We start from the raw sequence: 15,539 nt of genomic DNA, 5'->3' as shown, positions 1-15,539 counted from the left end.
GTGGGGGCCCGACAGTACACAATCAAATGACTAATTTTTCGTTTTATGCATTCGGGTTTGATAGTTGTTTTATATATAAACTGAGTCAAGTAGACCTAGGCCTAGTAGGCTACTAACAATATTAATTACTGTATACAGCAGTAACAACAACAATACTTAAATTAAAATATAAAATATAAACTTAATTTCAGGATTTTTCGATGATGAATACAAAACCGATTGTTTTAATACTTTTGCTGATCTCATCGTTAATATTGATGTTATCTCGAAGAGGTAATGCACCGGGGTATAATATTTTCCTTTATGATTATTAATCAGCATATTTATTTAAATATCTTCACAAATGTCACGTGTATTTATTATTATGTAATACTACTAATAATATTCACTAGGCCCCCTATCTATTGTTGTTTAAAATAAAATATTACAATAATCAAGTAAGACAAAAATATAGGCCTACTATACTAGATAGTACTAACTAAAGTTATTTAAGCCTAGTTAGTAGTAATATTCACACAAAAACATATTAATTTCGTACGTTTTGTGTTTTTTTAGTCAATGGCATTGAATGTTATTCGTGTGACAGCTTTAGTTACACAGGTTGTGGTAGTAGCAATTTTGATCCTACTGGTAAACCTCTGATGACGTGTGAAGATGGCCGAGTATGCTCTGTAAGTATCTGTTCTTGCCCTGAAAAAAATAAAAAATAAAAACGCAATTTAAACTACCTAAAAATGCTCTCCCACAAAAAAAGAAGACGTATCAACGTTCATTAATTGTATAGGGCCTATTTATTATAATTACTGTTATTAATAATGATAATAAACTACGAAAAAATGGTGAGTTTGAGGCAAGCCATTATTCTATATTTCGAACTTTAACATTAGTTCATCTTCAGGAATGTTATTAATATTAATGTTTTTTATTTTTAACGGATTTTTTCGAGAGCGTTTCCAACTTTCGTATAGCAGCAGCTGATATAAACTACTTAAAATATTGTATGTAAAACGTTCGGCGTTTAAAATACCCGAAATCTATAACATTTTTGTTGGTATTTTGATGCACCACCATTGGTTCAACGTTAAAGTTCAACTTGTCTTTGTCTATAGAAAGCTCGTTTTGGAGGAATGACCGGACGTGGGTGTGGCTATGCTCTTGATACTCCTAATGGCTGTTCAGAGTACGAGGAAATCTTTGCTTGTACGTGTGAAACAGACGTATGCAATGGCGCTTCTGCTAATGCTCATTTCGGTAACCTGAAATTTCCTCTATTAGTTTGTTTGCTTCTTGCAGTTATTCGTAAATATATTTTATGAAAATAAATTTGTTCTCAGTTTTAGAAGCAAATTTGTTGTTTGTTTTTTCTTTAGTTCTATTTCAAAATCATTGAGTGACACAAGATAGAAATATAAACATTAGCACCAAATAACAAGTACTGTATTATCAACAACCAGAATCGAAACAATTTAGTATATAGAAAAGTGGTACCATCTAAAGATAGTGGTGTACACTATCTTTGATCTAAACAAGAACTTTTTTACGATTCTTGCGTGTCATACGTGTGGCGGCGCTAGACTGGAGTTTAATTTTGATTGATGTGTGCGTAGGTTACGGTATTTTATTTGGTAAAAACCACATAAATTCATATTTCTTTTTCGTTGCAAAGTCTCTGTGCTGATTAATAACAATTAATTTACAGTATTGATTACCGAAAAAGTATTTATAACATAAACAAACTAAGGGTAATGTAGATGTTTTCCTAGGCCAGTCTTATTGATTATTCTCTTCACATCAATAAAATGGACCACGGCCACGACCGCCAGAATTGACAGTTGATTGCGCTTCGGAGTTGATGTTGTGGGCCTAGCTCAACGAACTTTGTAAAACAAAGAGTTTCTGTTTAAATTTGTGTGAATTACAACAATATCGTCCGTATGGCTTCCAAAAACAATCTTAATTTGGGCAAAAGCCAAGTATTAAATTACAAGATCCATAATTGGTCAAGTTATTCTTCACATTATGTACCAGAGTAAGTTGTTTATTTTGTTTATATATTATCTTAGTTAATAAATATTACAAGTGACTAGAACCACTCTACACCACATCTACTACTTACACTATAAGTTAAGCCGGCTAACCCATATTAGTATTAATTAAGTAAACATAGGCCTAAACTTAGGCTAAGTAGTAGTACTAGTAAAGTAGGGTAGGGAATAGATTTATATCTGTACATCTTTTGAGAACCAGAATAGATCAGTTTCAGTCTCTCCACTGTGACCATAGTCATTGTAATATATGATTATGAACTCATTCGCAAATCACATAACCTCAAAACACACTATATAAAATGATAACAATTTAAACATTACAGAAAACAATGTTTAATTTACTTATAGAAATATACAGACGAACTGTCCAAAGGTACTTTCATCAAGATGGTCATCGGACAGCAATTGTCCAACTCAGGTAACAAGTTTTCTTCTTTTTAAAGACGTCCACTCGTAATAAAATGCATAGCGTACTGCAAACTGCTGTCCTAAGGCCTTTATAAGGGAGCCTTTTGCTTCAACCAAAGTATGGCATGTTAACTGCTGGTGCGCATGCAGAGAGAGAAGGAGACTAAAATGGTATGGCCACATAATTAGATTACCGGATGATACCCCAATCAAACAAACAATGAACAAGTAAAACGACCCGTAGGAAGACCAAGAAATAACTGGATGAATCAAATAAAGAAAGTCTTACAAGGACAAGTAGACACTAACACAATAACAAACCATCCTGCCAAAAACAGAAAAAAATGGAAACAAATTGTGGAAAGCGTAATGTCGGAAGACGGAAAACGTTAACAAGAAGAAGAAGAATGCAGAGATATTCTAGGACGTGTTTGTGTCCCAAAAATCTGTCTGCTAAACTCTGTAACTACAATCAGTGAATGAAATGAAATTTTTATTTTTAATTCTTTTCTTTTAAACAGTTCCTGACACTTCGACTGGAGCCATGTTCAATTGTAGATAGCATTACATTTGGCAAGTATGAAAGAACTCACGTATGCAATCTTCGCATGTTTAAGATATATGGAGGACTCTGTGAAGACAATATGGTTGAGCTGTTAAGCAGGTCAGAATAATCACCATTAATAATATATTTGTGTTGGGTAGGTGATGAGAAACAGTTACAATTTAAATTTATTTCACCACCTCAAAGTTATCTGTTCATCATGATTTTAATTGTTATTATTACGAAGAAGAACTTGTGTTGTGTTGGCGGATCAAGGTGGGAACAAATTAAAATTATTGTTAGGTTACAGTCATCAACCTGGGAGACACTCAATTCAATCAATCAATCAATCGTTCGATTTATATAGCGCCATTCCAACATTCATTGCTCATGGCGCTGTTAAAAAAAATCAGAAAAGGTGAGTTTTGAGTAGTGACTTAAAGTGACTCAATAATGATGTGTGTTTAATGTTCAAGGGTAGGTGGTTCCAGAGCCTAGGTCCAGCAACACTGAAAGTCCGATCTCCCCAACTATGTTTGCTCCTTGGAATGTCCAATTTCATTTTCATTTTTTCTTCTTTATCTAATTTTATTGTTTGGTTATTGTGGTTATTTTTATTTTTAGTGGTTTGAAGAACGACAGTCAGGCAGAAGTGTTCCAAATTACCCATAAAGTAGGGAAATCACCATTACCATGTAGATACATCAAAATTGGTGAGTACATCCATTACGTCGGGTTTAGACATTTAACAAATGAGATGAATTTTCTATGTATGATTATTAATTAATAATAGTTTCAAAACTGGGGAAATTCAGCCTCTTGGTAGCAACAGCACAGCTTACCTGGAGATGATCCTCTACAGCACAGCTTACCTGAAGATGATCCTCTACAGCACAGCTTACCTGGAGATGATCCTCTACAGCACAGCTTACCTGGAGATGATCCTCTACAGCACAGCTTACCTGGAGATGATCCTCTACAGCACAGCTTACCTGGAGATGATCCTCTACAGCACAGCTTACCTGGAGATGATCCTCTAAAGCACAGCTTACCTGGAGATGATCCTCTACAGCACAGCTTACCTGGAGATGATCCTCTACAGCACAGCTTACCTGGAGATGATCCTCTACAGCACAGCTTACCTGGAGATGATCCTCTACAGCACAGCTTACTTGGAGATGATCCTCTACAGCACAGCTTACCTGGAGATGATCATCTACAGCACAGCTTACCTGGAGATGATCCTCTACAGCACAGCTTACCTGGAGATGATCCTCTACAGCACAGCTTACCTGGAGATGATCCTCTACTCTTTGAAATTAGTGAACCTAGTTTGTTGTCATGCCCATTTGCACTGGACCAACGACTTTATATCCCATTTGAAGGATGACAGTAAAGATACAAGTAAACCCATGCCCCTCACATGCTAGTCTGATGCCTTACGCTATACCACTTTCACAAGTTAGATTATAATGAATGTTTTCTTTTGTCTTTTATTTAGTTCCATTGATGTCGTGGGGAACTAGTTTCAACTTTAGTATTTGGTTTGTAGAAATCCATGGATATGATGACCCAGATGTAGTAAACCCTTGCCTTGTAAAATACAATGAGGTAAGTTTTTTTGTAAGTGAGTGTCTAATCGGTTAAGACAGGCTCACTCGCTCCATGGTTCTGGTGGTAGAACAAATCTTTTCAGATAGGGACTATAAACCGTAGGCCTAGTGTACACAAAATGCTCATGAACCTAGTACATCTTTCAAGATGAGTAGTGGTTACCCCGGTGTGCTGCTCACACAGCCACTGTCGTGGACAGACATAATAGCGCCGTAGTTGGCAGCACCGACATGACATGACCCTAGGGGAGAAGCACATAATTGAAAAGTGTAACATCCACAGCGCATTGAGACAAAAAAGATAGTGGAATACGCTATATAATACATTAACTTTGTACGTACGCCAACACATCCAATGAAAAGCTATATACTTCTGGTAAATGTCCTAATAATTCTCATAAACATTCTGATAACTCTGCTAAATTTGCCAATACTTAACTGAACAATAATAATTTGTATGACTTCTAGATACTTGTTGAGATACTAACCATATTAATCATCGATAGACTTACATATAGTATTTTTTGTTTAATAGTATCGTGAAAAAGAAGCTATTCGTTTATGTTTGAAACATTTCCGACAACACAATTATAGCGAAGCGTTTGAAACGTTACAAAAGAAAACCAAGATTTGTTTAGAGCATCCAATGCTAACAGAACTACATACTAGATTGGTAAGTGTATGGGGTAGTGTAACCTAGCAGAGGTTAAAGGTTAAATAGGACCACCATGGATGTGTTTATGGGTCTTTCATAAATTTTTTTTTTTTACTAAACTCCTTATAAAAGCTATTCCATAGTAGTGAATTACAACTATCCTGTTGGTTCAGTACCCGCTCGAACCCAACCCCTCGCCTAGTGGTGGGCCAAAGGTATGAACGCCAAGTTAGTAATCTGGAGGTCCCATCTGAGATTTACTTGCACATTTTTTTGCAAGTGTTAATCTCAATGTACTTAGTATAAAGTACAAAATGACGTCAAAACATCTGACCCATTAGTGGAGCTGTAGCTTAGTGGTTAACATGCCTGCCTTCCAGGTCCAGGGTTCATTCCTGACCTAGTGCCAGGGTTGTAACTCATGATTCTTTCAACTCCACTCTATAAGCCTCAAATGACACTTAATTCATAAGCACAATAAATTATAAAATAGGTCATCCATCCTGTAATTAGCCAGTTATCTCTCGTGGTTGGATGTGTATGACATTTTTTTTTAATGAATAAACTATTTACTATCAATATGTTTGTTTAGGTTCTACAAGGTGACTTTGATGTGTGTGAGACTATAATGGAAGAAGCATCCAAATCAAATTTATTTAAATACTATATTAGTAAACAAGAATATTTGCCCGAGTGGAACCCGATATCTATGTTATCAAGCGTTGAGGATGATAAGAGGCCTGGCATGAGAGGTGGCCATCAAATGTGTATTGATGTTGTTACTGGTATGTACTATGGCATTAAGCTCGGTCTCCTTATGTAACAAAAAATGTGATGTTCCCATATATGGAAATGATGATGTTATCACTACCATATTTAAGCACATTACATTATTATTTGGGCACATCGCACTTTTTTTAGTTTATAGTGTAGACAAAGCTTTACATTGAATTACCTTGAACTGTAGGACTATGGAGTACTATACTATGCTTGTTTGTCCCTCATGATCATTCTTGAAAACTCTTCATTTGTATATGGGCGATATTTTAGATGGTGATCAGACCAGCTTTTTTCTAACTAACCCAGATTCTAATCTATTTGTGGAAGAAGCTCAAACAACATCTTGTGGAAGCGAGTTCCAATCCTCAACTGATCTTGATGTACAAAAATGTCCTGTCTCCTTATTTCCAGTCTTGAAATTGCCTTGTGATCAGTTGCCTGGAATGAGGGGTTGACATCTAACTATTATTTGTATTATAATTGTATGTGCACAGCCGTGATTTGTTTATTTGGGCCTCCATGAATATTATATAAAGTGTAATTTGTAAATTGATGATGTTGAGTTTTTCGTGAAACTAATGCGTGACCTGAATATATATATTCTTGGTTTTCTTTTTAGAAACAATTTATTTATATGGAGGCTGGGATGGGTCACAGGATTTGGCTGACTTCTGGGCTTACAAAGTGGCTGATGGAAAGTGGCAATGTTTATCAAGAAACACAACAGAACAGGTAAAATCAATCAATCAGTAATAATCAATCATCAGTATATCATCAATAATCAGTATATCATCAATAATCAATCAATCAATATTTCAGTCATTTCTCTTTATTTTGGACCTCATATCCATAGAATAAACAGTGCACAACCAATGTTACAATCTGACATGTTACAATCTGACAACAGATTACATTTAGATTGACTTAACTAAAAAAAAATAAATGCTCATTACATTACTCGAACTATTATAATCAATCACTATTACTAATTGATAATCATAAATAATAGGCCCTCTTCCAAAATTGTTGGAATATCTGCTCAGGTTTGCATCAATTTGCGCATACAGCATTAGCGGCATTTGTTTTCACATTGTGCCACTCGTCTACGTGAATATCAAGTGAAAGAATTTGTCAAGTGCCGTTCAGGACCAGAACAGGTGTGAAAGATAGTGTACGCAAATCAACTTAGACATGAGAAAAACAGTAAATATATTCATATTATGTATAACTTGTGTTTATTTCAGGGTGGCCCAAGTGCACGTTCTTGCCATAAAATGTGTTTGGATCCAGATCGGCGACAAATCTTTATTCTTGGCAGATATCTTGAATCTAACGTCAGAAACATATCACCACTTAAGGTTAGTGTTTATACATTGTGTTTGATGTAGCACTGGGGCAGGAAGTAGTGCCTCAAAGCATTGTTTAAAGTAGCACTGGGGTAGGAAACAAAATGGCAAATTGTGTTTGTTGTAGCACTGGGGTAGGAAACCATGCCTCAAAGCATTGTCTAAAGTAGCACTGGGGTAGGAAATAAAATGGCAAATATTTTGTGCAATTTTTTAAAATATAGTCAGCGTTTTTATGTTTACCCTGAATTTGATTTCTTTATTTTTTTTTTCTCAGAGTGACTTTTACCTGTATGATATTGAATCAAATACGTGGACGTTGATTTGTGATGACACAGGGTCAGAGGGCGGTCCTAAGCTGATCTTTGATCACCAGATGTGCTTGGACATTGAGAAGTCAACAATATACGTGTTTGGTGGCCGTATACTTACAAGGTATGTGGAGGACATCAATACATTCAATTCTATTTATTTGCATACGTAGAAATTTGTGTTGCTCTGAGACTAACAGCACAATAAAAAAAAAACTATTACAGAATATATTGGTACGACAGGTGATTAACCGGAATCATTTGAAGCTCCTAAGAACCTCAAAAACATAGTACATGGGTTAGGTTTAGTTTAGCATTGTTTTTAATTAATAATAATAGGTGACATACTGTAACAGTACACCAATGTAAAAGGGATCATGTCAAAATTAGTCTGCTGCAATTACTGCAGTAATTACATTTTTGTTGGTATATAACTCACTGTTAGTCTATTACAATGTAGAAGTTTATCAGGTAGTCACTGCAACAATGTGTACGCTTTAACCCATGAATAGTTTTCTAAATAATTTCTAAAAGTGGTAACTTCCATAGAATAATTTTGACATTAAACTACAGTTTTCAACATTCTAATGTTAAAGTCGATTTATTTTTTAAAATATTATTTTATCAAGACTAACTTGTTTACAATCATTCCTTGTGTTTATTAGTACGGCGAGTACAGAGGAACGGCAAAGTGAAGCATCTTTTAGTGGTCTCTTTTCATATCATATACCAACGAACACTTGGAAAAAACTCAAAGACGACTCCACTGGAACAACCCCACCTAATGAAATGAAATCCAGAATTGGACATTCCATGCTCTTTCATTCAGTAAGTACACTAAAGTAAACTTCAAGCCGATTTTCCACTAGGCGAATTCGTTTGCGCGAATTGAAAGTGTCATGCTCTGCGCATACGTATTCCAATTTCTGTCTGTCATACTCTCTTCTGCGACAAATTGTAGTTCCTTTGATTTTTTGCTGCAGCGAAATTTACTAGTTCAAATTGTTTCTACTTTTTGCGAAGCGAAATATTGCACAACCAATTACAGCTCAGGAAATGAGCTATGACACTTTTATGAGCACTCATGCGAATCGAAAAGTTCAGCAGCCACGTGAGGAACATGAACGTCGCAGCTATTCGCTCATGTGGTGGAAAGAGAGTAGGCGATTTTTTCTCTGACGATGTCATAATCACCTGCCATGTTTGGTACACATGTCGATGATGTCATAATCACCTACAATGATTTATGCACATGTTGATGATGTCATAATCACCTACCATGATTAGTACACATGTTGATGATGTCATAATCACCTACCATGATTAGTACACATGTCGATGATGTCATAATCACCTACCATGATTAGTACACATGTCGATGATGTCATAATCACCTACCATGATTAGTACACATGTCGATGATGTCATAATCACCTACCATGATTAGTACACACATATATGGTGTCATAATCATTTACGTGACATTTGTTAATTATTTTCAGAAAAATCACAAGCTGTATATTGTTGCTGGACAACGATCAAAAGATTATCTCAGTGACTTTTTCACATATGATGTTGTGACCAACGAAATTGACATCATTTCAGATGGCAGTAAAAAAGACGGCACACAAAGTAACAATTGAATATTGAATAAGAAAAACTAAAACTTAGTTTATAAGCACGATAAACTATAAAATAGTTTAGCCCATCCTGTAATTGGCAAGTTTGTACTCGCTGTTGGATGAGTGTGAAATAAATTTTAAAAAAAAATAATAATAATAAATACAGTAATCATTCCTATCATACAGCATGTATGCATCAACCACTAATTTGACATGGACTGTAAAACAGCCAACCTACTGTGCCACTAAAAGAATATACTTACATTTTGTTTAAGCACTTTTTCTGTGGCTTATTATTTATTTAACCTTACCACTAAGCCCACACTGAAATACATGTAAATTCTATTCAACTTAATATTGTTTTTACAGTGCCTGCTGCTGGGTTTACTCAACGAGCCACTATTGATCCTGAGCTAAACGAACTACATGTACTTTCTGTGAGTATATATAGAGTAATGAAATTACAAATCAAATCGCTTTACAGACATTTTGACGTTTAAGGAATTATTTTTACTATAGCCCCCTCTGGTGATTTAAAAAAAATAGAATTGGGAGGCCTGTTACTTCTTTTCCTCCTGATTATTTTGAAATAGAAAAAAATGTCCCGAATGTTTATTAATTATCCACACTAGGCCCTAGTTTGTTGCAACGTCTAACAAGAACCTGGCATTTACATTGTTTATTATGAAATCGAGATTGTTTTAAAAAGAGTTATCTATTCATTCTTTTCAATATTTATAGCAAGTGCATGTTTAGAGCTAGAGTGCACTTTGCTGACCTTCAGTTGTGACCTCTGCTAACTTAGTTATTTTGTTCTAGGGATTAAGCAAGGACAAAGATAAACGTGAAGAAGATGTCAAGAACTCCTTCTGGGTTTATTATATAGATCAGAATAGATGGTATGTCTGTCATGATATAATAGTATTTGTTGTTACATAACGCTTGGTTCCCACTGAACGCAATGCAAGAACATAAGCACGCAACAAGTAATTTGACCAATCACAACACTGTTGCTTGTGATTGGTCATCTCACTTGCGGTGTGTTACGTCGGGTTAGGTTGAATCCCCATAGGAACCAAGCTTAATTTTTATTTATTTCCTGTCAACTGCGCAACACAAGCTGATTTGCGCGAGTTATATAAAACAAAATTGTCAAAACAAAAAAATATATAAAGGCATGGGAAATTTTATTTTAAAATTGCACAATTATTATTGTAATTTTAACAGTTTAATTTGTCTCCGGGAGATTAATCACTTCATAGCCTCTCTAGCAAACCTTATAATAGTGTGCCTCTAAACCCTAGACAATGCTAGCATCCTGGTTAGCAGAGCACCTGTGTAATAACACCCATAATCTATTGTAGCACTTAGAAGTTGAAGGCTAACCAACATAAAGGAGGAATTATACCTATTTCTTTATGCCAACAAAGTACAGCTTTTAGCTGTCTGTTGTCCTCTATTGACCTAATATGCGTCGGTCGGTATCTTCTTATTCAGCAAGATCTGATGAGGCTATGAAATTGGTCTGACACATGGAAATTTTTCTTAAACCCAGATTCTTACTTTATCAATTAAAAAAACAAATTATTAATTTTTTGATTACAACATTATCGGACTGTCCATTAATAGGGTTAACTTTCAAAAGGATCTTGGTATTTATATTGATTCGAAACTTAACTTTAATAAACATGTTGGTGATATTGTTGCTAAGGGTAATAGAATATGTATGCTTTGACGTCACTGTAAAAATGTTCATAGTGTTACTAAACTTAAACTTTATACCTCTCTTGTCCGACCGATTTTTTATTTTTCATCAACAATTTTCGATCTCTCAATCAAATCGTATCAAACATGTTCAATCCAAATTCTGGTCCTCTAATCAATCTTTCTGCGCTTCGTGGTTTTCCCCTTCAAAATGCTTTAACCTCGTTTTAGTAATTTGTTGTAATTATTCTCTCTTAAAATTAATCGCAACACTTACCTTTTTTCCGTTCCGTCGAATCAACTAGTAAATTTTTTTTTTTCCAAAGATTATCCAAGCAATTCAATTTCTATTAATGATAAGACTATCGATATTTTTTTGACAGTTTGTCAATTTTTAAATCTAAAGTTCTTAAAGCTATTTAACTTTGCCCTTTTTGTATGTTTTATATTGTATTTTTCTGTGTTTTTATGTATATATTTATAATATTTTTAAGGCATCCTATAATTGCAGAATTTTCGATGTTGGGTGTATTTGAAATAAAATTCTAAAAAATATTTCAGCAATTAAATTGATATTGATTTATTTTAATCCCCACAGGTCTTGTGTATACAAAAACGATAGTACAAGTCCAGGAAAATCAAACAAACCTACAATAGAGCCGTGTCCTCGCTACGCCCACCAACTCGTCTATGACTACGTGCATAAACGCCACTACCTATTCGGGGGTAATCCAGGCAAACCAAACTCATTATCACCAAAGATACGCTTGGATGATTTTTGGTCGTTACAGGTAAGCCAGCAACAGGAAATACGACTTTTGTTTAACAATCAACCTTTGTCGGCATCAAAACATTTCAAAGCAAAACAATTTGTGATAAATGGCAATTTTTCCAATGATCGTCCTGTTTACTTGTTTTTTATTTTGATCTAAATTATTCACTCAAAAATCATATATAGTATTTTTTATATTAGTATATCATATGTAAAAGAATAAATAAAATAGAGAATAAAATAAAATACTTTTGAATACATTTAAAAAAAATTACAATTATGCGCTGTTAATAGATACTATAAGTATCACCTTTGCCCTTATGTCAAAATTTCAATTTGTCTTTTTTTAGTTGTGTCGTCCTTCTAATGCAAGTATTCTGCGACGTTGTCGATATCTAATACGCAAACATAAATTTCACGAACTGGCAAGTGACAACCAAGTTGATGCTCTCCGATATTTACAAACGGAACTTGCGGAAACCGTAAATCATAAAGATGAAGAAGAAACGCAAGAAGTAAGTTGAACTAATTTTGATCTGTTGACATTTTCGTCGCCAGGTTTATAGCAAAGTAGAAAATGCTGGCTGTTCATAATTAAATTAGGTTGGGTTCAATTTAAACGGTACTTATATAATGTTTATTTATTTCAGGTGTTAATATAAAGTAATTGTATGATGAATAATAGTGTTTAACACTTTGCTTTTCAGTTTCAACAATTGGCAGCATCTTTGTTCCGTAACAATGAAGATATAGCAGATCATTTATTGACGGTGGAGAAGGTCAACGGACATCCACATTTTACAAGTAGAACACAGGTGAGAAAATAAAGAGATTAACGCAAACAGATTAAGCCTTAAAGCAGATGTTTTGGTCTTAAAGCTCTGTCTACACTATCAAAAATGTGATGTGCCCATATATGGACATGATGATGTGATATCACCTCATTGCCATGAGGCCCTGACAGCCTTGCTACATCCCCCGCCCCATTATGAAACCCTGAAGGTATTGCTACACCCCCTGCCCCATTATGAAGCCCTGCAAGTGCTTTAGCCCTGATTGTGATTCTATTACTACTACTGTACTACTACTTGACCTGGATTTAAATCTACATGGGGAGAAATTAAAATCAAAATATAGATAAGAGTTTTATGTATTGTTTAGAAAAGAAAAGTGTCTCTGTAAAGTTGTTATTGACACAAAAGTAATGCTTTACCTGTTGTCAATTATAAAACCTTTAAGTAGGCCTACACAAGGTGTTTAAGGTTCTATTTATAAGTGTAGTTTGTGTGGGAGTTGAACAATGTCAAACTGGTTTAAGCCTTTGTTTACACATCCTTTTAAAACTAGGTTTGTCCTAATAAAACAACTAGAATTGAATAGCATTCCCCAAGACCACTTAGTTTCTTTCATTATACATTCCACATTTCAGCTTTGTAACTCACAATTCTTTCAACTCCACTCCCTAAGCCTCAAATGAGACTTAGTTTATAAATAGTTAATTAAATAGTTTATCCATTCTGTAATTGGCGAGTTATTCGCTGTTGGATGTGTATAAAAAAAAAAGAAAAAAAATTATTTATTATATATTTTAACCTCTTTTTTTCAGAGGCACCCTATTAAAGGGACGTTTTATTTGTATTTCTTTAGTGCACAGCGTACAGTACATTTACTTATTACTTCTCTTTAGGTTCCTCAAAAAATGTTTTCATTTGGTTTTATAATAATCTGTATACAATTCTTTACGATAAACCAGTAGAGATACGTACGTGTGCGACGTTTCAACTTGTTGTCAATAAATCTTTATCTAAAACGTCGCACACGTACATGTCTACACTGGTTTGTCGTAAAGAATTGTAGTCAGATTCTTTAGGTTCCAAATTAATAATCATAATTTTCAACTCCATTGCAAATATTTAATATTTCTTCTTTAACATTTGTTAACAATTGACATAATATAATATAAATGATGGTTTATATAACACCTAAATAAATTTGCACTATTGAACGGTCATTCGGTAGTACTTTTTTAAGCGTTTGAAAAAAAATTATTATCTATTAACTATAAACCGTAGGTCCAGTGTAAACACATTACTTGTGTTCACTTTAACGAACCTAGTAATCTTTCAAGACGAGTAAGGGGTTACCCCGGTGTACTAGTATACACACAGCCACTGTGTTGTGGACAGATGAGAGCGCCTTATAGTGGCCGCACTGACATGACGTGACCCTACGGGAGAAGCATGTAGTTGAAAAGTGTAAAATCTAGTCCACATCCCAATGATCCATTATTATTATTATTATCTCATTGTTTTTTTAGTTGTTTGATGACTTGGTCAGTTTCTTTCCTGAAGATATGTCGCAGCCAGTTGGTAATTTAGTGGATCTTATACCAGTATGACACGTACGCTACAGTCATCCAATCTAGGATTAAAGATATCGTGAATGAAATGAGTACTGCGCCGCAGAAAAAACACATACTTTTAGCCGACAGAATGTTCTTAACAGAAGAAAAACTGTGTTATTAGTCAACTGAACAACATATTTTAGACTTCTAGTAGTATTATTTTATAACACTATGGAGAATGGTAATTATTGTGATATAAATATACTGTTTTAATTAAACACTTTTACTGTACCTGTTACATGCTATGCCGTTCTTTTTAATTGACTACAACAAATAACCCCATTGTATTACAATTCATTTTTTAAAGTACATACAGTATGTTTTAATGTAATTATGTTGTTTGCTTTTTAAAAATAACTTATGATTGAGAGAAATCTTGGTACTCTTTTCACACTAAAACTGGTGCTTTATACTTGACCACTTGGCTAGCCATTTACATTGTAATCAATCAGTTAAAGAATTTAGCTTATTTTATTAAATATTGACATAAGTCTAATTAAACCATAATTACGAAAAGCTTTATGTATATTATTTGTCTAATTGCAGTGTTTTACATTTTTGATGGCCCAAATATCAATCTTTTAAAATTAAATTGTTATGCAATAATATTGCTAAATATGAGGATATATTGTTAACATCATCTAATAACATAGTAACCAGTTAGTCGACAAATAAAACGGTCGAAATTTTGCCTTTTTTTTAGAAAAACACCCAAATATAAATATAATAGTAAATAAAATAAATAATATAAATAAAATACCTGATGTTGGACGTGTGCTACCTGATGTTGGACGTGCGCTACCTGATGTTGGACGTGCGCTACCTGATGTTGGACGTGCGCTACCTGATGTTGGACGTGCGCTACCTGATGTTGGACGTGGGATACCTGATGTTGGACGTGGGCTACCTGATGTTGGACGTGGGCTACCTGATGTTGGACGTGCGCTACCTGATGTTGGACGTGCGCTACCTGATGTTGGACGTGCGCTACCTGATGTTGGACGTGCGCTACCTGATGTTGGACGTGCGCTACCTGATGTTGGACGTGCGCTACCTGATGTTGGATATTATTTGTCTAATTGCAGCGTTTTACATTTTTTATGGCCCAAATATCAATCTTTTAAAATTAAATTGTTATGCAATAATATTGCTAAATATGAGGATATATTGTTAACATCATCTAATAACATAGTAACCAGTTAGTCGACAAATAAAACGGTCGGAATTTGGCCTTTTTTTTAGAAAAACACCCAAATATAAATATAATAGTAAATAAAATAAATAATATAAATAAAATACCTGATGTTGGACGTGTGCTACCTGATGTTGGAC

The 15,539-nt window shown here is 34.4% G+C and overlaps 2 protein-coding genes across 2 annotated transcripts; both read left to right on the top strand.

Annotated features, from left to right (window-relative positions):
• Positions 1-197: 197 nt before the first annotated feature.
• On the top strand, positions 198-1,377 carry LOC144855171 (uncharacterized). Its single transcript, XM_078712988.1, has 3 exons — positions 198-273; positions 556-671; positions 1,110-1,377. Exons 1-3 carry the CDS (start codon positions 201-203, stop codon positions 1,314-1,316), a joined length of 396 nt encoding a protein of 131 aa, XP_078569114.1. The 5' UTR covers positions 198-200; the 3' UTR covers positions 1,317-1,377.
• A 194-nt stretch (positions 1,378-1,571) lies between these two features.
• LOC144855341 (muskelin-like) lies at positions 1,572-14,723 on the top strand. The gene is made up of 18 exons (XM_078713164.1): positions 1,572-2,029; positions 2,397-2,466; positions 2,978-3,120; positions 3,625-3,713; positions 4,502-4,611; positions 5,149-5,286; positions 5,861-6,053; positions 6,668-6,780; positions 7,293-7,406; positions 7,672-7,829; positions 8,371-8,533; positions 9,208-9,337; positions 9,697-9,764; positions 10,147-10,226; positions 11,630-11,822; positions 12,154-12,318; positions 12,511-12,618; positions 14,121-14,723. The coding sequence occupies exons 1-18, from the start codon at positions 1,935-1,937 to the stop codon at positions 14,199-14,201; spliced, it is 2,211 nt and encodes a 736-aa protein (XP_078569290.1). The 5' UTR covers positions 1,572-1,934; the 3' UTR covers positions 14,202-14,723.
• Positions 14,724-15,539: the final 816 nt, after the last annotated feature.

This window comes from Antedon bifida, chromosome 11, assembly GCF_963402885.1.
Source record: "Antedon bifida chromosome 11, ecAntBifi1.1, whole genome shotgun sequence".
Taxonomy (NCBI): domain Eukaryota; kingdom Metazoa; phylum Echinodermata; class Crinoidea; order Comatulida; family Antedonidae; genus Antedon; species Antedon bifida.
The sequence above is the reverse complement of the archived record's forward strand: the minus strand, read 5'-3'. Positions and strand labels throughout refer to the sequence as shown.